The sequence below is a fragment of the Ursus maritimus genome, unplaced genomic scaffold (assembly GCF_017311325.1).
Source record: "Ursus maritimus isolate PB19 unplaced genomic scaffold, ASM1731132v1 scaffold_21, whole genome shotgun sequence".
Lineage (NCBI taxonomy): Eukaryota > Metazoa > Chordata > Mammalia > Carnivora > Ursidae > Ursus > Ursus maritimus.
In genome coordinates, this window is record NW_024424564.1 from 39,208,823 (window position 1) to 39,230,501 (window position 21,679).

At 45.7% G+C, this 21,679-nt stretch overlaps 1 protein-coding gene across 4 annotated transcripts in view; it reads right to left on the minus strand.

Moving 5' to 3' along the window:
- Positions 1-21,679, minus strand: part of LOC103676488 (calmodulin-1-like) — a 49,064-nt gene that overhangs the window by 1,947 nt on the left and 25,438 nt on the right. The window contains exons 3-6 of one of the 4 annotated variants that reach the window (XM_040637384.1): positions 19,840-20,281; positions 16,872-17,111; positions 10,531-10,729; positions 9,508-9,686 (exon numbers count right to left, since the gene is read on the minus strand). In XM_040637384.1, coding sequence (XP_040493318.1) covers positions 9,508-9,686; positions 10,531-10,729; positions 16,872-17,111; positions 19,840-20,227 — 1,006 coding nt within the window. In that variant the 5' untranslated portion in view covers positions 20,228-20,281. The other 3 variants (XM_040637383.1, XM_040637386.1, XM_040637385.1) reach the window with 3 other exon arrangements.

The window sequence follows — 21,679 nt, forward strand, 5'->3', positions numbered from 1 at the left end:
CATTATTATTGTTTTTTATTTTTATGTTATTTTATTTTTTTAGATTTTTTTTATTTTTAAGTAATTTCTACACCCAACGTGGGGCTCAAACTTCCAACCCTGAAAGCAAGAGTCACATGCTCTACCAAATGAACCAGCTAGATGCCCCCATTACTGTTTTTAAAATTCACTACAAAAAAAAGTCATTGCCCATCTGGTATCTGAAAAATAGTATCTTGTTTTAATTTCCATTTCTTTGGTTACTAGTGAAACAGAATATTATAATGTATTTATTAAAAACATCTAATGTGCCATCTACTGCAAGATGCACCCCCATTTCAGAAATGTTAGGTTTGGGGTGAGCCTACTTCTTAGAGCCAATGAAATCCAGCATTTATTCTTAAGTGAACTCATTCCTTCAACAACCACTTCCAAGGCGCTTAGTACCTGCTGTGGGCCAGGCACTGTCCTGAGTGCAGAAGATAAAGGATGAGCCCAAACAGATCTGGGCCCCGCCAGCTAGGCTGTCAGAATGGTGGGGAAGATAGATTATCACAGAATCATACAAATGAATATAAATTCAAACTATGAAAAGAACCATGAAAGAGTTGGTGATATGAACTATGGAAGGTTTCTCCATAGAAATGACATTGAGCTCAGTTTAAAAAAGAGTAGAAGGTATGGAGGCAAAATGAGGGAGAGACAGTGTGGGAATTATGGGCAGAGGAAGAGCATGTGCAAAGGCTCTGGGCAAGAAAAAGCAAGGTGCTTAGAGGACTCAAAGTTGGGGACTGAAGAGCAGACAGAGTGAGGTGTTTGGTTCCAGATCAGGGTGGAGACAGAGGAAGGGGCCATTCAGCAGCCACACCATGCCTGGTGCTGCTGCAGGCACTGGGAATATAGCAATGAACATGAGAGGCAGAGTCCTTCTTTCATGGAGCTTACATTCCAGCAGGTGGGAGAGTCAGAGACAGAGCAGCAGGGAACAGAGATAGCCAGGAGAGGAGAGGAGAGGAGAGGAGAGGAGAGGAGAGGAGGAGAGGAGGAGGGAGGAGGGGAGGGAGAGGGGGAGGGGAGGGGGAGGGAGAGGGGGAGGGAGGGGGAGGAGGGGGAGAGGAGGGGAGGGAGGAGGGAGGAGGGAGGGGGAGGGGGAGGGGGGGAGGGAGGAGGAAGAAAAGAGAGAAAGAGAGGGGAGGGGAGGAGGGGAGGGGGAGGGGGAGAGAGAGGAGGGGGAGAGGAGGAGGGGGAGGGGGAGGAGGGAGGGGAGGGGAGGGAGGGAGAGAGGGGAGAGGAGGGGGAGGGGGAGGAGGGAGGGAGGAGGAGGGGAGGAGGGGGAGGGGAGGGGAGGGGAGGGGAGGAAGAAAGAGAGAAAGAAACTAGACAAAATCAGGTAGCCAGAATGTACTCGAAGGACAGAAAGAAAGCCAAAGCGGTTTCCATCTAGAGGACAAGAGGAAGAATCTTGTAAGATGATGCTACTTAGGCTTGTAGGGGTCAGATTATACAAAGGATGGTAAATTAAGCTGAAGAGTTCAGATTTTAGTATAAGGGCGACAGCAAGTCTCTGGAATCTTAATCTGGAAAGTGATGTGATCTGGTTTACATTCTTAACAGCTCATTCTGGCTATTAAACAGACAATGGACTTTATTGGAACAAAAATGAAAGTAGGAAGACCAGTTAGGAGGCTGTGACGATGGGCCAGGTGAGAGGTGATGGTGGTGGGGCTCACTAGAGTGATGCCAGTGACAAGGTGAGGTTAAGATATTCCCTCTCACCACTCCTATTCAACTTAACACTGGGAGTCCTAGCTAGTGCAATAAGACAAGAAAAGGGAATAAAAGATATACATATTGGGAAGGAAGAAATAAAACTGTTTCTGTTAACAAATGATAGGCTTATCTATGTAAAAAATCCCAAAGAATCAACAAAAAAACTCCTAGAACTAATAAGCAATTATAACAAGGTTACAGGATACAAGGTCAATATACAAAAGCCAATTGCTTTCCTATACAGTGGCAATGAACAATCGGAATTGGAAATTTAAAACACAATACCATTTATAATAGCACCCCAGAAATGAGAAGCTTAGGTATGAATCTAACAGAATACACACTTGATCTATGTGCAGAAAACCATAAAACTCTGATGAAAGATATCAAAGAACATCTAAGTAAACTGAGAGAGGTTCTGTGTTGGTGGACTGGAAAACTCAACATTGTTAAGATGCTTGACCTATAGAGTCACTGCAATCCCAATAAAAATCTTCCGGAGATGTCCAACAGATCTTTGTCAAAGTAGCAAAGACAGCTCAATGGAGAAAGTCTTATTAGATAAGTTGTTCCGGAACAACTGAACATTCATATGCAAAAAAATGAATCTAGACATTACACCTTTCACAAAACAGTCAAAATGGATCGTAGCCCTAAATATAAAATGAAATACTATAAAAGTTTTAGAGGGAAACAGAAAAACCTAAGTGATCTTGGTTTTGGTGATGATTTATTAAATACAACATAAAAAGCACAACCCACGAAAGAAAATACTAAGTTAGACGTTATTAAAATTAAAAACTTGTGGGGCGCCTGGGTGGCCCAGTCGTTAAGTGTCTGCCTTCGGCTCAGGGCGTGATCCCAGGGTTCTGGGATTGAGCCCCGCATCGGGCTCCCTGCTCCACTGGGAGCCTGCTTCTTCCTCTCCCACTCCCCCTGCTTGTGTTCCCTCTCCCCCCGCTTGTGTTCCCTCTCTTGCTGGCTGTCTCTCTGTCAAATAAATAAATAAAATATTTAAAAAAAATTTTTTTAATTGTGCTCTATGAAAGATACCATTAAGAGAATGGAAAGACAAGCCACAGATTGGGAGAAAATATTTGTAAAATATACATCTGATAAAGGACTTCTATCCAAAATGTACAAAGAACTCTAAAAATTCAACAATGCGATATGTAAAGATATTCAATATTATTTGTCATTAGGGAATTGCAAATTAACACAAGAAGATACCACTGCAACCTGTTAGAATGGCTAATATAAAAAAAAAAAACTAGCAATACCAAATGCCAGTGAAGACAGAGAACAACAGAAACTTTCATGCATTGTTGGCGGGAATGCAAAATGGTACGGTCCCGTTGGAAGGCAGCTTGGCAGTTTCTTAACAAAGTTAAATAAACATGGTCTTTCCACACATTCCGGCAATCATGCTTCTAGGTATTTACCCAGCTGATTTTAAAACTTGTGTGCAAATGTTTACAGCAGCTTTACTCATAATCATCAAAAGCTGGAAGTAACCAAAATGTCCTTCAGTAAACAAGGAGATACACTGTGGCATATTCATACACTGGAATATTCTTCAGCAATAAAGAGAAATGAAATATCAAGCTATAAAAAGATATGGAGGCAGCTTAAATTCGTATTACTGATCTTCGCAACCGCATGCAGCAGCTCTGACAGCTTGGAGAAGGGCAGTGGTGGTGGAGGTGGACAAGTGGACAAGTTTGGGAAAAATTTAGGAAGTAAAAAACATCAGGACTCAGTGATGAAATGTATTTGGGGAGGGGATATAGGACAGAAAAGTGTCAAGGGTTACTCCAATGAGGTAAATTGAGAGACGGTTCCTGGAAGAGAACCTGATTTGGGGGGTATGCTTGTGAGTTCAGTTTTAGAGGCGCTGGGTCTCAGGAGCTTTGGAGACATCATCCAAGTGGACAGTTAAGTTGGCAGTTGATATATGGATCTTTGGCTTGGAGGATAAATGCGGTTAGAGACATAAACGTGGGAATCGTGTGCACATGGACAATCACTGAAGCCACGAACAGAGGTAATGTGCTTAGGGTGAAATTAGGCATGAGAAGAAAAGAACCTTAAGAAACTCACTTAGAAGTCAGGTAGAAGAAGGGGAACTAACAAAAGAGACAGAAAGGGGGGCACCTGCATGACTCAGTCAGTTAAGCATCTGTCTTTGGCTCAGGTCAGGATTTCAGGGTCCTGGGATCGAGCCCAGTGCCAGGAGCCTGCTTCTCCCTCTCCCTCTGCTTCTCCTCCCTGCCCCCTCCCCCGAGCTTGTGCTCTCTCTCTCTTTTGCTCACTCTCTCTCTCTCAAATAAATAAGTAAAATCTTTCTTAAAAAGAGAGAGACAGAAAGAGAGGAGCCAGATAGATGGAAGATGAAACGGGAATGTGTGTCGGCAGAGTCAAGAGACCAAAATGTTCGGAAGAGAAGGGCACCATCAAAAATATCCATGGATGCTAAGAAGGGAAGTCAGACAAGAACTGAAGATGTTCTTTGGATGGCCTGCTCATGATCTTGCCTATTTTTATTGATGTGCTCATTATTTTATTTAAGAGCAGTTTACTTATTAAAAATATCAATTCTTGGCCAGCCATGTATGTTACAAATATTTTTCCCAGTTATCACTAGTCTTATAGCTATGTTTCTAATTTTCTGAGCCGTGTTATGTTTTTACATGTAGTAATCTCACATGTTTAGACAGATTTATCAGTTATTTTCTTTGTGATTTATTCTTTTGCTTTCTTGCTTAGACTCATCGACATTTTCTTATAGTTTTTTAATATAAAATCTCATTTCTTTACATTTAACTCTAATCATTCTGGAATTTATTTTGGTGTAATGGTTCAGGTAACTTAACTTTACCAAACAGTGATCCGTTATCACAGCACTATTTATTCCACGATCCTCCTTATCTGAAAAGCTTCTATCACTTATTTATTTATTTATTTGTTTATTTATTTATGCGGGGGAGTGAGCATGAGCCAGGGGAGGGGCAGAGGGAGAAATGGGCTCCCCATCAAGCAGGGACTCAATCCCAGGACCCCGGGGATCATGACCTGGGCCGAAAGTAGACGCTTAACCAACTGAGCCCCTCAGGTGCCCCTAATTTTTTATCTTTATACCTGAGTCTGTACCTGAGCTTTCTACTTCGCTCCACTGAGCTATTTTTGCTCCCAGTAGTATTTTTTAAATTATTATAGCTTCATAACATGTTCAAATAAGTTGATATTCAAATTGCTCTCATTATTTTAAACTCTTACTCTCAAATTTTCTCCAAGAACTTTAAAATCATTTTGAAAATTTAGAAATGTTTTAATCCCACTGAGATTTCAATTAGAATTGTTTTATATATATAAGTCAATTGTGGAAGAACTGATAGGTTTATAACCTTGAATTGTCCCATCCAGGAATATGGTATGTCTCCCTATATAGTAAAATTTTATTTTCTATAATTCTGAAACTGTTTTATGAAATAAAGAGCCTACACATTTCTTGTTACATTTATTCTTAGATATGTCATATTTTCTGTAGCCATTGAAAATTGCATTTTTCGTTCTTTTAATTTTTCTGTAGAGCTATTTTTAAAATTGTTTTTAATAGGGGCACCTGGGTGGCTCAGTCAGTTAAGCATCTGCCTTTGGCTCAGATCATGATCCTGGGATCCTGGGATCGAGCCCTGAGTTGGGCTCCCTGCTCAGCAGGGAGACTGCTTCTCCCTCTCCCTCTGTTGCTCCCCCTGCTTGTTCTCTCTCTCTTCCTCTCTCTCCAAATAAATAAAATCTTTTTTTAAAACTTTAAAAATAAAATTGTTTTTATTAAACCATTTTGTTCCATTTATCTAAAATATTTAGAAGCTTTCAAAGGTATCAAGGGCAAAACATCATATGTTAGTCATGAAAAGCTGACATCATCCCATTTACTACAGCCTTCAGACAAGATCCTGTACTGTAATGCGTTTACCCTTTGCTCTAGTTAGAAAGGCTGCCCCTTGAAAGCAAAATGATTCTCCCCAACCTACCACATCTGCCACCTGGAGGGTAGCCAGCCATCTGTCAAGATGGAGCCATGCTGGGACCCATCCTTCTGCCACATCTGTTTTTAGTCTGTTTCTTCTGGTGTTTGACTTTGTCTAAAATGCAACTGCAGCCAGCAATGGATTTTCTCCACTTTGATGTGACCCAGGACTACCACCCAAACCAAGCTTATCATGTCACAGATAATCTATAAAAATTGACCCGACCGTCAAAGTTGTCCTGTAGGCTCAAAGACCTCCCTACTGGCCATCAGTCGGGGATGTAACTTGCCTAGATGCATCCCACCAGGAGGGGCAGAACCCAGGGGCAAGTGGGCAGGAAGCACCTGCGGAGAAGCGATTTCCAGACTCAGAACCCTGCATCTTTTCCACCAATCTAACAAGTTAGGGCGCTGGTTCTCGTCACAGCCACGAGGGGGAGCCAAACCACAGAGTCCGGCGGCAGGTGCCCTAAGCCGGGCGGGGCGTGCGTTCGGTCCTGAGCTGGAACCACAGCCTCCCGGAGCAGGAGGAGACATCACACACTCCTCCACTCCCCCGTCCGGCTGATGAGCCTGCCCACTCTCCCCTGTATCTATACTGGATTTGCTCAGTTCTTCGGGTTCGTCACTCTCCCTCTGGACTCAGGGTCCTCAAACATGCTGTCCCCTCGGCCCTTTGTCCCACGAGCTCTCATCTTCCAAGTCTCAAATCAGGTGTCACTTATTCAAGGCGGCTTCCGCTGTTCCGAAGACGAGGCCACGCCTCCTGCTCCAAGTTCCGTGCCACCACGGTGTCCCGCTCCTTCAGGCTGAACTTCTCGGTAGTGTCTGTTTTACACTCCCCGGAAAGCTCCACCAAGGCAGGAACCCCGTCTGTCCTGCGGGCTGCGGCACCCCTGGCATCTAGCACCAGGCTCACTGCAACCCAGGCACTCAGCAAACACGGCTGGATTGATTCAGAGCCTTAGCCCGTAATCACGGCCAGCCCACCTGCCCAGACCTCTTTATTAGAGGGGAGGGCGGGGCTGAATTGGCAAGCAACCCCTCAGACTGCCGACGATAAAACAGGACTTCTCAAAAACCCCTTTGAAAGAACATTCCAGTTTAAGGGCCTTGCCTCCAGCAGCACCCTAGGAGGACCGATTGTCTCAGGGCTGTGTGTGGCTACCAACCACAGCAGGAAAAACAATGTTGGGGGGGGGGGGCAGCCAACCAGACCACTGGAATGCTCCCTGGGACTATTATACAGGATTCCTGCTATAATTACTTTTTTTTTTTAAGATTTTATTTATTTATGTGACAGAGAGACAGCCAGCGAGAGAGGGAACACAGCAGGGGAGTGGGAGAGGAAGAAGCAGGATCCCAGCAGAGGAGCCCGATGTGGGACTCGATCCCACAACGCCGAGATCACACCCTGAGCCGAAGGCAGACGCTCAACGATTGCGCTACCCAGGCGCCCCTCCTGCTATAATTAAACCCGTTCCAATGAATCTTCTATTGCTTTGGTGACAAGTCATTGGTCTTGTGACTTCTACATTCAGCAATCCAAAAGGGGAGAAAGTGAACTTACACAGTCCCGGGGGAACTTCAGGAAGCCCCTCAAATGGCCATGGGCTGACTCTGCCAGCCAAGGTAGAGATAAGACACGAAGGCGGACAGCAGCAACGTACAGGGTGACTTGATCACAGCTTTGCTTTATGAAGACTGAGAAGACAGAGGGCATGAGGGCCTGGAGGGCAGGACAGACAGGATGTGAGGGGCTGGATGGAAGTAAAATCTGCAGGATTGGGCTGGGACGGGACATGAGGGGTGAGGAGGACGGAAGGTGTCGAAGGCACTGATGGGGGCCAGGACTCCCTGCTAAGGAGCCCCCAGCACCCAGAGTGAGCAGACACTAACCAGCAGATGATCATACGAACGGCATGTTTGCAGAATCACCAGAGAGCCCTACTGATGTCTCCAGCCTAATTCAAAGGGACACATTCTGAACTAAGCTCCTTTACATCCAGAAAATCCTCACACACTGAAATGTTAGGTGATTTCCTCCCACTGTCAACCCCCAGCCCCCAGCCCTTTCCATCACCATAACAACCACGTTGTGACAAGCAGCATGGCATCATCAGGAAGGACTCTCACCCCCACCCCAGAGAGCTCGTCTTCTGTGGGTTAGCTGCCAGCTTCCTATGACACATAGTGCTCCCCCCGCACCATCTCCCGCCCCCCACCTCCTTCCCACGCCCTACATCCCGAAGCACCGATGCAATTCCAGATGCATCCTGGCTTTATTCAACACACCAGAATCCTCAGAGTATCGCTTGGGTCCTTCCACATGGAGGATTAGTGGATTGGAGAAATTCCAAAATTACATAATTCATACGTGGTAGTAAGAATACACATGCCTCGGGGGCTCAGTCAGTGAAGCATCTGACTCTTGATTTTGGCTCAGGTCACAATCTCAGGGTCAAGAGACTGAGCCCGGCATCAGGCCCCATGTTCAGCATGAAGTCTGCTTGAGATTCTCTCTCCTTCACCCTCTGTCCCTCCCTCTACTCGTGCATGTGCTCGTTCGCTCTCTCTAAGTAAATAAATAAATAAAATATCTTAAAAAAAAAAATACAGGTAAAGGCTATGTGGTTAAGGACCAAAAGGGACGCAGGAACGACATGGCCCAAATCCATCCCTAACTCTCTGGGACATCCTGGGCAACTTACTGCACCTCTCTGAGACTCAGTTTCCTTAGTTTCAACCAAAGTATTAGTCGTATAACAGAGATTTTATTAGAATTAAACAAAATATATATCACGTATTTAACTTAGAGCCTGGCACACGGCAAATGCTCAGAACCTGTTCTTATAATCACTAGATGGTAAAACCATGGGAGCGAGGATTCAGTTTTGAACTAGTTTTGAAGGAGTTGGCCTCGTTCACCGATACGTCAGCAGCGCCCAGTGAGTCCATGGCCCGGGGAAGGTGCACCGTTACTATTTGTTGAAAGACTGAATGAACATTATTACAGTTTAAGAAGCCAGGAAATATAGGGAGAAAGAGAGACAGGCAAGGCGGCCTACTATGGAGAACAAAGGGAAGAAATTTGACCAGAGTGCTGTCCGAATCCAGGCCATTAGGCAGCATGTCCAAGGACAGCTGTCCCAACTCGGACTGGGCCATGCTTGACAGTAACTGCGTGTTTCCAGGACTGAGTGAGGGGTCCCGGGGGGGAGCGAGGGGCACCGTGAGCAGACAGAGAGAGCACAGAAAGAGGCACAAGTGCGGAGGGAACACGTGAAATGATTCGGGGTTTGCATCTGTTTCATTTGAACTGTCAGCTGGTCGTTCGGGAAAGCTGTCGATGAGGCAGCAATACCGCCCATAGCCTTCGGGAGTTGGGGCACACATGCAGATGCTCCGAAAGGAGGTCAAGGCTGGAACCGCAGATGAAGGAAGAAGATGCTCGGAGTGAGGCTGAGGCCATGAGAAAACAGAGGAAGAATGCGAAGGACAGAGCCTCGGAAACCAGCCACAGCAAGAGAGAAAGAGGAGCCATCTCAAAGCAAACGCTTTTTCTCCATTTCCTAGCTTCAGAAATTGTTGGCTTACTTTGTGGGTAGGAGTACTCAGAGAGGTCTGCTGGAAGGACCAGAACTATGTGGGGAAACAGGAGAACAGTAACTCTTGGCCACGTGACATCCCAGCAAAATGGACTACTGAACCATAGCGACTCACTGTACCTGAGAGTGTATGCCTCTTCCTCACTTTATGGCACTTCTCGGCTTTAATCCTGGCCACCGTGAATAAATAGGCCCCAGCCGCATCATAGCCGACTTCTGATAACACGTTCCAGTAGTGGATGAGGTGCAGCTTTGTCCAGAAGCTTGGGTTTTGGATCTTTGATATAAAGTCTATGATACTTGCAACACAATGTATTAATGTAAGTCATGTTAGTATTTCGTATCTGGAAGGAAGCTATTCTTCTATTTGCCCCATTCCACCAGCCTATTTCCATCAGACTTTGGTAGGTCACCAGATAAATGTGAGCTTGTCCCTCTTAAGCAGTCAAAGCCATTGCCACTCATCTGTCCAGGAGGCTGCCTCCTCCAGGCAGTCTTCCCAAATCTACCAGGCAGAGCGAGCCCCTCCCTCTCCCAAGCTTGCCGGCTCTGTGTCTTTGCTGTGGTGAAGCACTGACCCCATGTGTAGCTCTTCTCTGGCTCCACATGTCCCCTGCTAGATAGAGCTACATCTCATTCATGCCCGCACTCCCAGGCCCTACGAGAGCTGGGATTCAGAGTGAGTCAATGATACATGTTTGCCAAAGGGTGCATAAGAGGACAAGAAGGAAGGCGGGGGGACACAGAGGAGTAGAGAGGACGGAAAAGAATGAAAGGAAAGGGAGGAAATTCGGAGGGTCTAGCAGGAGAATATGGCCAGTCCTTTATCCTAGCCCATCCACAAGTCCTCCTGGTCTCCGGAATCCTCTTAACTTTGAGAGGAATCCCTGTGGAGTCAAGAAGGGAAGGGAAGGGAATACTCTAAGAACCAGATGATCAAATGGAGCAAGGCTGGGAATCCGTCAGCCACAGAAGGGGATGCCAAGTGAGGGGCCCATCCTTAGGAATGAACAGGTGGTTGACCGAGTAAGTGAATGAACGTGGCCTGCTTAAGGGAAACGTGGGTGTGGGTGTGTCAGCACAGTGCTTAGCAAAGGAAGAAGGAAATCTGCTCGAACCCCGCATAGAAAGGACGAGCCTTACCTGGGGCTTGAGAGGAAGCTGCACAGGTCGCCCCAGGAGCCGCTCATTTTCATGTGCCAGGGCAGCTCCTCGTACACCCTCCAGAAAGCCGTCTGCCGCTGGAAGTATCGGACCAAGACTCGGTGGAAATATGCTTTCCTGTGATTTGTTGGGTTCTGAAAGGTATATGGACTGCTTTCTCTGACAGGAGTGAGCACACCTATTGAAAAATCGATTGCAGTAGAATGCATCCGACTTTGTAGCACATGAAAACATTACAGCAGATAACAGCTCTGTGGCCATAATCAGATACAATAAACAGGCAGCTTGGAAAAAAACCCTGAAATGTTAAAAATGTATCTTCTTATAAATCCGTCCGGATTTACCAAAGAATTAGTTACAGTTACGATCAGTGACCCAGATTTTGAAAAGCTAGGGAGCACGCTCATTTTTCATGTTGTCTTCCCCTCCCCCCAAGAAATATGTGTCACCTACTTTTTTCTATTTTAAATATACATCATGGTTGCCACCTAAATAAGCACTTTCAAATATGTGACGACATGCATTTTGGAGAAGTTAGTCTGCACCTGGGTCTCAAATAGGCCCAGGGGAAGCTGAGCCAACTAATGACAAATTGGAGGCCACAGCCAAGATTACTATAGTTCCACCACCAGAGAGGTGATTCCAACACATCATACTACCCAGAAATGAGCTCCTTGAAAACAAAAGGGTTTTGTTGCATTAAAAGCTAAGAGATACCTATCCTTGAAAGGTAAAATAGAAGTATTTTAAATTTTCTGCTTGACGCTTTTTCTCACAAGATCAATCACTCTGCTGGATGGCCCCCCAAGGCCAGCTCTCCACAAGAGCCACAATAGAAGGGGAGCCCATTGTTCAAATAACCATTCTGCATTTCCATTGACATGATTTCCAGGTTACGCGTTTGGAGAGACTTCATGCCAGCTGGTGGCATGTGCAGTGCTTCAGAAACCCATGGGAAGACCTGCTGGGCATGGCAAGGGCACTTTTGTGAGCTGCAAATACAGAAGGGGATTAGGGAATGAGAGAGAAAGGGAACTGGGGCAAACACTACCCTGCATCCAAGATTTAGAGTATTAATCACAATGCTTAAAGTGCATAAAACACTGTCATAGAAAACGGACTTCATCTTTTTTCAAAATAACCTTGTGACATATGAAAGGATATGAAAATCTGTGATTTTCACATGTAATTTTACATGTCAGCTTACTGGACTAAGGGATGCCCAGACACCTGGTTGCGTATTATTTTAGGGTGTGTCTGTGAGGGTGTTTCTGGAAGAGATTCGCATTTGAAACAGGTAGACTGAGTAAAGATCGTCCTCACCAATGCAGATGGACATCATCCAATCTGCTGAGGGCCAGGACAGAAAAAAGGCAGAGGAAGGCGAATTTTCTCTCTGCTGGAGCTGGAATCTCTGACTTCTTAGAGATTCTGGTTCTCAGACCTTTAGAATCAGACTAGAATTTACAGCACGGGCTCCCCTGGTTCTCGGGCCTTGGACTTGGACTGGAATTCTACCAACAGCTTCCCTGGGCCTCCAGCTTATAGACAGTAAGATCCTGGGGCTTCCCAATCTCCATAATCATGTAAGCCAAACCCTCACAATCTTTTTATAGAGATATACATATAGAGAGATACATAGAAATATATAGAGATAGAGATCAAATCCTATTGGTCCTGTTTCTCTGGAGAACCCTGGCTAATACAATCCCCATATGACAAACAAAGCTACTTAAAATCAGAGGGACCATGGGGCTGGCCAGAGCCCTGATTGAAGAAGCAGGATTCAAACCTTCTGACTCAATTCCAGTGCTCCTCCAATTGCAGGAGTTGTAAGGAATGGCCTGACTGCAGCATCATCTGTACATATGAAGTTCAGCACAATTCTCACAGACAGACTTATTGGTTGACATTTCTATAGTGTCTTTCTCTCTCATGACAGGTTAGATGATTCTGTGTGGACAAACGACCCCAAAATCTCAGTGGCTTAAAACAGCAAAGGTTTATCATGCCATCACAGGGTGGCTGGACCTCCAAATTCAGGTCTGCTCACTCTGGGACTGAGAGACCAGCCGCCATCTTGAACATTGCCAGGAGCCACGTACAACCATTGGACAGAACTGGTCACAAGGTGCCACCCAATAAAGGGAACAGGAAGTGCTTCTCATGGTGGGTGGAGGGGTTGGAAATATTGGCAATTGGCCAATATGGACATGGACACCACACTGGTTATCATTGTGCCAGATGCACAGATATAAAGTACTTTACATTAAGCATACTTAGCATTTTTAATACCCTTGAGGTATTATCCCCATTTTGGAGGTGAGAAACTGAATCTTAGAAAGTTAAGCACCTTTCACAAGATCATGCCAGTTCTGTCAGATTCCAAAGTCCTTGCTCTTAACAAGAAATTGTTTATAAAAGAAGCCATGGTGGTTGCCCATAGGAAAGAAGATAGACTCTTTGCCAAACAACATACTGGCCTGGGAGTGAGGTAATGAGTGAGTGAAAAGAGGCTGCTTCCCTACCATGACCACAGTGTCACCTGTGGGTAGCTCATACCTCCTATCCTGTGCTCAGCCCTCCAGATCCTGATTCCACTGCAGGCAAACACTAGACACCGACATTCAGTATCGGATCTCAAAACAATGGATATGGAGGCTTCTAGAAACAGCAGGGCCAAAAAAACCAACTGCCAAGAACAGCTGTGCATTCATTCAGCAAACACCTATTGAACGTAACTGGAGTAGGGCCCAGGGAATTCAGACCTGCTTGAAAGTGTCTGATGAAATGGAAGAATCCTTAGGCCAACAGAATTCAAGACCACTAGTTGATTTGCATGGGTTATTTTGGGAAAGATGGTAGATAAAAGGCCACAGAGGAGACGATGAGTCAAATAAAGGGAGAATTCATAATGGCTAATATTTCTTAAGAATTTACTACGGGCCAGGCCTGCTCTCAGTACTTGTAATTACATGAATTAGTCATTGAATGCTTACTAGTAATAATGCTCTGAGGTTGGTTCACTTATTATTTTACGAAAGAGGGACCTGGGTACAGAGTGGTGAAATGATGTAGCCAAGATCTTCAGCTAGGAAGTGGGAAAGCCAAGGCTCACCCCCAATTTAGCATCAGGACCCCATTTTTACTGGTTATGCTATGCTGACTCCTTCTGCTCCACAATTGCTGCAAAATGAGCTTCACAGCCTGGGTTTTTGGAGCATTGATACGGTGAAGCATTCTAAGAAGAAAAGGAAGGGGCTCTTTCCAGGAAGGGCTCCCTGAGATCGTGAGGAAGGATGGAGTTTGGGGGTGGAAACTCGCATGGCTCAGGTCTCCTAGAAAACACCTATTCCCCCTTTGGACACCAGCACCATCGTGACACCTCAAGGTCTGGCTGCCATGGGACAAATGTACAGGGACCTCAGCATGAGGCCTTGTTTTTCTCATGGTGAGCCTCGCAGGGGCAGTTGGGAGGTACCCACATCAGTACGCACAAACCAGAAGAGCCTCTCTGGGGGTGACTCCAGCCAACAGATGGGTGAGCCCACAGGACACTGCTCAGAGACTCCCACAGATACACAGAGCAGGCGAGGACTTTCTAGGAGGCCGGTGGGAAGCAGATTGACATGACCTAGCCTAGTCGGAGGATGTTCTGTGTACACAAGAAATAAAGGAAATAATGTATAAGAAGTGGCTGGCCCATCAGGGAAATTCAAATCAAAACCACAGTGAGATACCACCTTACGCCAGTTAGAATGGCAAAAATTGACAAGGCAGGAAACAACAAATGTTGGAGAGGACGTGGAGAAAGGGGATCCCTCTTACACTGTTGGTGGGAATGCAAGTTGGTACAGCCACTTTGGAAAACAGTATGGAGGTCCCTTAAAAAGTTAAAAATTAAGCTACCCTGTGATCCAGCAATTGCACTACTGGGTGTTTACCCCAAAGATACAGACGTAGTGAAGAGAAGGGCCATATGCACCCCAATGTTCATAGCAGCATTGTCCACAATAGCTAAATTGTGGAAGGAGCCGAGATGCCCTTCAACAGATGACTGGATTAAGAAGATGTGGTCCATATATACAATGGAATATTATTCAGCCTTCAGAAAGAACGATTACACAATATTTGCAGCAACATGGACAGGACTGGAGGAGATTATGCTAAGTGAAATAAGTCAAGCAGAGAAAGACAATTATCATATGGTTTCATTCATTAATGGAACATAAGAAATCGCAGGGAGATCGGTAGGAGGAGGAAGGGAAGAATGAAGAGGGGGTAAACAGAAGGGGGAATGAACCATGAGAGTCTGTGGACTCTGGGAAACAAACTGAGGGCTTCAGAGGGGAGGGGGGGTGGGGGATTGGGCTAGGCCGGTGATGGGTATTAAGGAGGGCACATATTGCATGGTGCACTGGGTATTATATGCAAATAATGAATCACAGAACATTGCATCAAAAACTGGGGATGTACTGTATGGTGACTAATATAACAAAATAAAAATTATAAAAAAAAAAGAAGAAGAAGAAGTGGCTGGCCCAGTGAGAGCACTAAATAAAAAGTGACCGTGATGGCCAGGGGTGACAAGTTATGATAATGATTTAGAAGCACTAGAAGCGCATCTCCCAGCTTTTCGGCTCTCCTCCCTAATTGCCCTTTTCCTTTTCAGCCCCACTAATATGCATACACGCACACACGCACACATGGGCACCCACACACAAAGTACGCAAGACCAAAGAATCCTCAGCTTTCATAGCAGAAGGGGAGAGCGGCTGCTCTATCACAGGCCAGGGATCAAAGCATGCCTCTAGACTAGCCCATGTTTGATAGGAGTAACTTAAGTTACAAATTGAATACAATACTAAACAGAGTATTAATCTCAAAGGAAAGGAGCAGGCATGCACACGCATGTGACTAAGAGACTAGTTTGCCCCCAAATGATGGATACGACATTTGGACAAAATATGTCAAAAGACAGCCCTTTACCGAAAATATCATTGCAGACTTGAGTCCTATAGGCCTACCTTTGGGATCTTTTTTCTCCTTGCAGTATGTGCTTGCTTCCCATGCTCAGGCCACATGGAAGTGAATTATTACGATTACAATTCCCCGTGCCTCCAGGAAAGATGCATTCACATCTTGACTCTACAGCGTGAAAAGTTGGTTGTGTTTTGTTTTTTTTTCTGACAGTAGTGAGCATTGCCAGCAGTGCTTTATTTTGGGGCTCACAGTGCAGAGAAGGGGTACAGCCTATACCCAGAATTTTAACAGCCACACCATGGCCCTTTCGTTCCTGCACCTCCAAGAGTATTACTGTTATTTGGGAAAATGAAGAGACGGAGTGCATCGCAAACCATCAGAGGCCAAGAGAACAGAAGAGCTGACATCACCCCGAGGAACATCTTCATTCCCCGCCCTGCTCTCTTTGCCACATTATGTAACTTCAGAGGTGGTGGGAATGATGACAATGTAGGAGGGAAACAGTGGAAAAGATTTATCTTTTTAAAAAGGAAAGTGAAAGAGGACATAGTAAACTTAAAAGGGAATTTGCGCAGAGCTGAGAATCTCTGCAGAGGCTGTGATTTAAAGGTATTTTTAAGTCCTCACACCTGAAGTTCTCTGTATGAATAGAGCGCTCTGCCTCTAGGTCAAGTGTCTGTGATTGCCATCGTGTCTCAGATTCGGATCTGCTGTCCTTTCAGAAGGAGACAGAATTAGATTTGAGAATTAGGGCAGAGACTGCTAATGCCTACCCAATAACCACGTCCCTCATCTTTGTTACTGACAGACGCCCACCATAGTTTAGGGTAGCAACGCATCTGTTGAAACTTCCATTCGCCAACTTCCCTTGTATCTGGAGACATAGTGGAAATGTTGGTGGAAACCTGGGAAAGCTCCTTAAAAGGAAATGCAAGCCCTTCTTCTTCTCTTCATCCTTCCTGTTGCCCAAAGTGTAATGGCTGGAGCTCCAACAGCCATGTTGCTTCCAGCAGTCATGAACATGAGGTGACCTTGAGCAGGCAAGCTAGCGTGTGGATTAGGGACACGGAAGGAATGGGGTCCCAGATGACTATGTGGAGCCAATAGGGCAGCCTACCTCCAGAAAGTTCTCATGCGAGAGAATAAACCCTGGGATGGAAGCCATTGATGTCAGGTCTCTGTTACTCACAACTAGGTACAAGTATTACTTCATATCACCATGTGTATATGTGTTTATAGATTCACTTCTACTTGAGAAGTGCCAGCTACAAGCTTTCCCTTGTATGCAAACTTCCCTTTTCTTAACTAGCAGGTACTCACATAGATGCAAGCCTTACCAAGAAGCTTGTGCTCCACAGCACTCCGCAGAGACTGGTGCCTGAAGTACAGGAGGCCATTGGGCTTCTCCTGGACCCACTGTCTGGTGGCGTTGCGGAAGGCCGCCCAGTGCAACATGGTCACTTTGTAATGATCCCTGTAGCCCAGCATGTCCAGAATCTGGAATATCTCACCCTCAGTCAGCCCGCAATGTGAGATGCTCAGTAAGCACAGGGCATCGGCCACCCAGCCATCCAGCGCTGTGGGGAAACATAATGACAACGATGACAAAAAGAAGAGTTCTCATCTGCCAGGCATCATTCTAAATGTTTTATATGACTAACAACTTGTTTCTTTTAATCATCCTATTAAACTCCTACCTAACTCCCCCTATCTTACAAATAAAACGAATAAAGCACGGAGAGGTTAAATAACTTGCCCAGATCACATAGAAATAAGTGCAGAACGGGGATTTGAGCCCAGACAACCTGGCTTCAGAGCCCAGACTTTCAGGCATTAAGTTATCATCTACATTGTCCCAACTAATACATCCATGTGAGCTATGGTTCCGAACTGGCAAGCTGGCCAATTACTATACTACTGAGCAGTCTTTACTGAGATTCGCAAACATCAAATTTGCATTTACGGGTATGAATGGTTTTTCCATATGGTTGCTAACTTGCCACACACTCACAGACACCACTTGAGGCGGCAATACACATTACTCACCTGACCCTTAGATTTTTTCAGCCAGAGTTGGATTTCCCACTGGCTTTATGGTCAACCAACTCAAAAGAGACCCTTAAGACTACTGAGAGAAATGACAGGGTCTGTCCTTCTAAATGGACTTCCTATGCTGGGATTGGGGATGAACCCCAAACACCTACAATCTTTAAGCAGCGGCAGCCGCTCAGCCCCAGCTGTGCAAGCTTCCCCTGAGGTTGGCCCGCGTTTGACCAAGTTCTTCTTGGACCTGTGGCTGAGTGCCCTGGACTTGAGGAGGGGTCAGTGGGCAGTGCTAGGAGGAGGAAGGTCAGCCAGGGAAAGGAGCAGTCCCTCGGGAGAAGAGGGCCTGGGCTTTCCTGCACAATGCTGGACAAGCAGGGATAGCCATGGGCACAGCCATGGGTCACTTTGCCTGCATGACCCTTCTCAGGACACAGAGACCTTTTTTCCACCTCCTTGCAGGTGGCGGGGGGGGGAATACACTAAATTTGAAATTAATTTTATTTGCAAAAATGCAAACTCAAGAGCAAAAAATGGGACAGGACAATATGTTGTCATGCCAACCCATGTGTCTCTCAGTCCAAGCATTTTCTGCTTCTTTCCCCACCCCCACGTCCCCATCCCTGCTCCATTCTAAATTCATCATCCTTCAGAGAAGGTTATTGTAGCAGAGACTCAAGTTTCAAAGGAGACTTTTGAAGCTCATAGCAGAGATAACGGCTTTGAGAACAAACTTTTCTTCTCAAAAGACTGACTATTGAATATCAAAAGACAAACTCCTGACCAACTCATGGAATAAATTTTGTAACCACAAACAACAGACTCAGACAGTCACAGGATGAGCTAAGGAAGACTGAACCGAGAAAGGTGGAGGAGACAGTGAGGAAAGAGAGCAATGGAGTTGCTCAGGGGGGTTTCTGTGAAGGGGCCTGTACCCTCCCCTGAACCCAGGCTGTGGGCAGGGAGAGAGGACCCACCAGATGGACGCACGTGGGGACCCAACAGTACAGACAGCCTGTACTCTGCTTCCCATCGGGAGCCTGGAAGTCAGCAGCTCTGCAGATCTCCCGATGCCCTCAGAACTAGACAGCAGAAATTGCTATGGGGAGACCTACAGAGCCAGGAGCTCTGAGGGAGCAGTGAGCAACCAGCGTTCTCTGTCAGGAATGTTGAGTACCCACAAGACTATAGGCTCCAGAAGGATGCAGACGTTAGTAGAGGAGAGGGGCCTTCTTCACGTTAAGATGAGGGAAAGTGGGGGCTGATGGCAGCATAGAGTGAATAACCCAAGAACAGAGGGGAACACAGGCATCCTAGAGGATTCCAACGCTGGAGGAACGTCAGTATCTGTGGACCATCTGGGGCCATGACCACCTCAGTGGAAGACAGCAGGGACAGATGACAACCAAGGACACCCAGCACCAAGGCCCTCAGATTTAAGCTCAACCCAAAAGAGACACAGGAAGGACACAAATCCTTGAGTTGACTGAAAAACACCCTGAATTGTCTGAAAACAAGCTAAATTGATGGAATTAACCTAGATTAACTGAATTAGGTTTCTGCCATCCCTTGGACTGTAGGCTCGAAAGAATTAAGTTATAGAAATAATAAAGGCCAGGGGTGCCTGGGTGGCTCAGTCAATTAGGCATCCGACTCTTGGTTTTGGCTCAGGTCATAAACTCAGTCCTGAGATGGAGCCCCGCGTGGGACTCTGGGCTCAGCACAGTCTGCTTGTCCCTCTCCCTTCGCTACCTCCCTCTCTCCCTCTCTCCCTCATTCTCTGTCTTGCTCATAAATAAAATCTTAAAAAAAAAAAAAAAAAAGAAAGAATAAAGGCCCATTTCTTAGACTCCTGAAAAATGTGCTTAATACAGTTCTCTTTACAGTCAACACAGAGCTTCCTACACAGTGTTGTTGGATTTAGCAAATAAAAATACAGAGCATGCAGTTAAATTTGAATTTCAGATAAACAACAAATTAACTTTTGGTATAAGTATAGCCCGTGCAATAATTTGGGATGTACTTCTAATGAAATTATTTATCTGTAATTTAACTAATTTTTAGTATAAATATGTCCCATGCAATAACTGAGGCAGACTTTTACTAAAAGATTATTTGTTCTTTATCTGAAATTACAATTTAACTGGGCATCCTGTATTTTCTCTGACAACCTCATCCTTAGACCCTCCTCCACTGGGTGGTCCACCATGGATCTTTCTCCCCGTGGGCTCCAGCTGGTTGTCAATACTGGCCAAGGCCTACCTTCTCCTGAGGCCACTGTGTCTGAATTGGCCCTCTTTGGTATAAAAGTCCAGCTATAGTCTTCAATCCAGCGTTTCAGAATCAATTCCCAGAGCTCCTGGATGGAGGCCACCTCCAAGTACTCCTTCAGACACTGATACTCGTCTCGGTAGATTCGACATTCTCTCAGTTCATTTGCTAGGATTGTGAGTTTTAAAGGATTCAGGTTTGTTTTTTTCCTCAAAGTGGGTTTGCTCTGCCGGAGGGGGTCTTTGTTGGGAATGAAGAGATACTGTCTAAAGATGTTTAGTTTCACTTCTTCGTCTCCTACGTTCAGGAGCTCCACCGTCCTCACATCCGGGCGGGCACAGAGTGACTTGTAGGACAGGCTGGAGGAGACGGTGCTCATGATAAATCTGCACTGAGGAGGCAGTAAGCATGGCAGCCAAGAGAAATCTTTTGCCTGATGGAGAAAGTCAAAGACATTTGAAATCTTTAAAGACTTAAAAACTCCTTCGCTGATGGTTTTTAAACTTAGAGCAGCTGGAATAGAGGGAGTAAGTACAGGGTAAGGGCTGGGGTTAAGGTGAGGACAGTAAGTTGGATAGTAAATGATATGGTGATAAGAAAATACCCACTCTCACCCCACAGAACTGTATTTGACTGACTCATCCATCTGTTATGAATTTGATAGTACAAATGCGACCTCTAAAAAGAGATTCCTACAAGCAAGTCATCCGACAAATCGTAGGCTTCTGAAGAATGACCTACAATGACGACCAAAGAAAACCTGAGAGTGCAAACTAAACCATTTGATTTAAAAAGAGAACACTGTTTTATGCTGAAGAATCGTTGCTTTATACCACAATACTATCATAAGTTAAATGGCTTTATTTGGGAATAAAATAAACACCTAATCAGATCTTTCTTGATGCCTTTAAAAGCTTCCCACCCCTGGCAACCATTATAATAGTAATAAGAGCAACTATCAAACAATGACCGCTTACTCTGAGCCAGGCACTGTGCTGGATGTCTTCAGGTACTAACTGCATTAGTTAGATATTTGTATTTTTTCTGTCTTCTGATAGTTTGCCATCTCTCAGGGGCCTTACAGATCCAGGTGAGACTGCTCCTCCCAAGACAAGTTAATTCCTGGGGGTGGTGGACAACTTGCCTGGAACGTGGGCGTCACCTGCAGACTGGCCAATCCAGGACCACATCCCAACCCACCTTATCTGCCTCTCACTCACCAATCCAATATTTCCCTGACCTACATCATCCCAGGGCCAGTGACCAGACAACCAGGGACAGTCCCTATGCCACAAAGCCTGCCAGAATTGTACAAACTAGCCAATCCTGAATGGTTTACTCTGCCTTTCCCATGGGAACCCCCAAAAAGGCTTTGGCCTGGGTCTTCTCCTGGCTCCTGTCTTCTGCCTCCTGGCTACCCGGATACTTCCCCCAGGGCCCTATATGACATGGCGTGTCTCCCCTTGGGAAATATAAGTCATAATTTCTTCTTTCAATGGCACTGGCTTCTTCATGTTGTCACTCAGTCATTCTCCTATAAATCAAATCCCAGGTATAATTTTATTACACCAACTCACTGAGTCCTCCTAACAACCCTCTAGAAAGACAGAGGAGGGGACTGCAAAACAGAGGGGCTAGATGTTGTATCTAATTCGTTCCGATAGTAAGCAGCAGAGCTGGGATTGAAACCAAGGGTCTGGCTCCCCAGGCAGGCTCCTAACCCCTGCACTGCACTGGTGCAGGTCACAGCCTGGACTGTCCCTCCTCCTCCCACAGGGCTCTGGAGCCCTTCTTCCAGGGAGCATCCTCCCAAGGCCGAGTCCCTTCATTA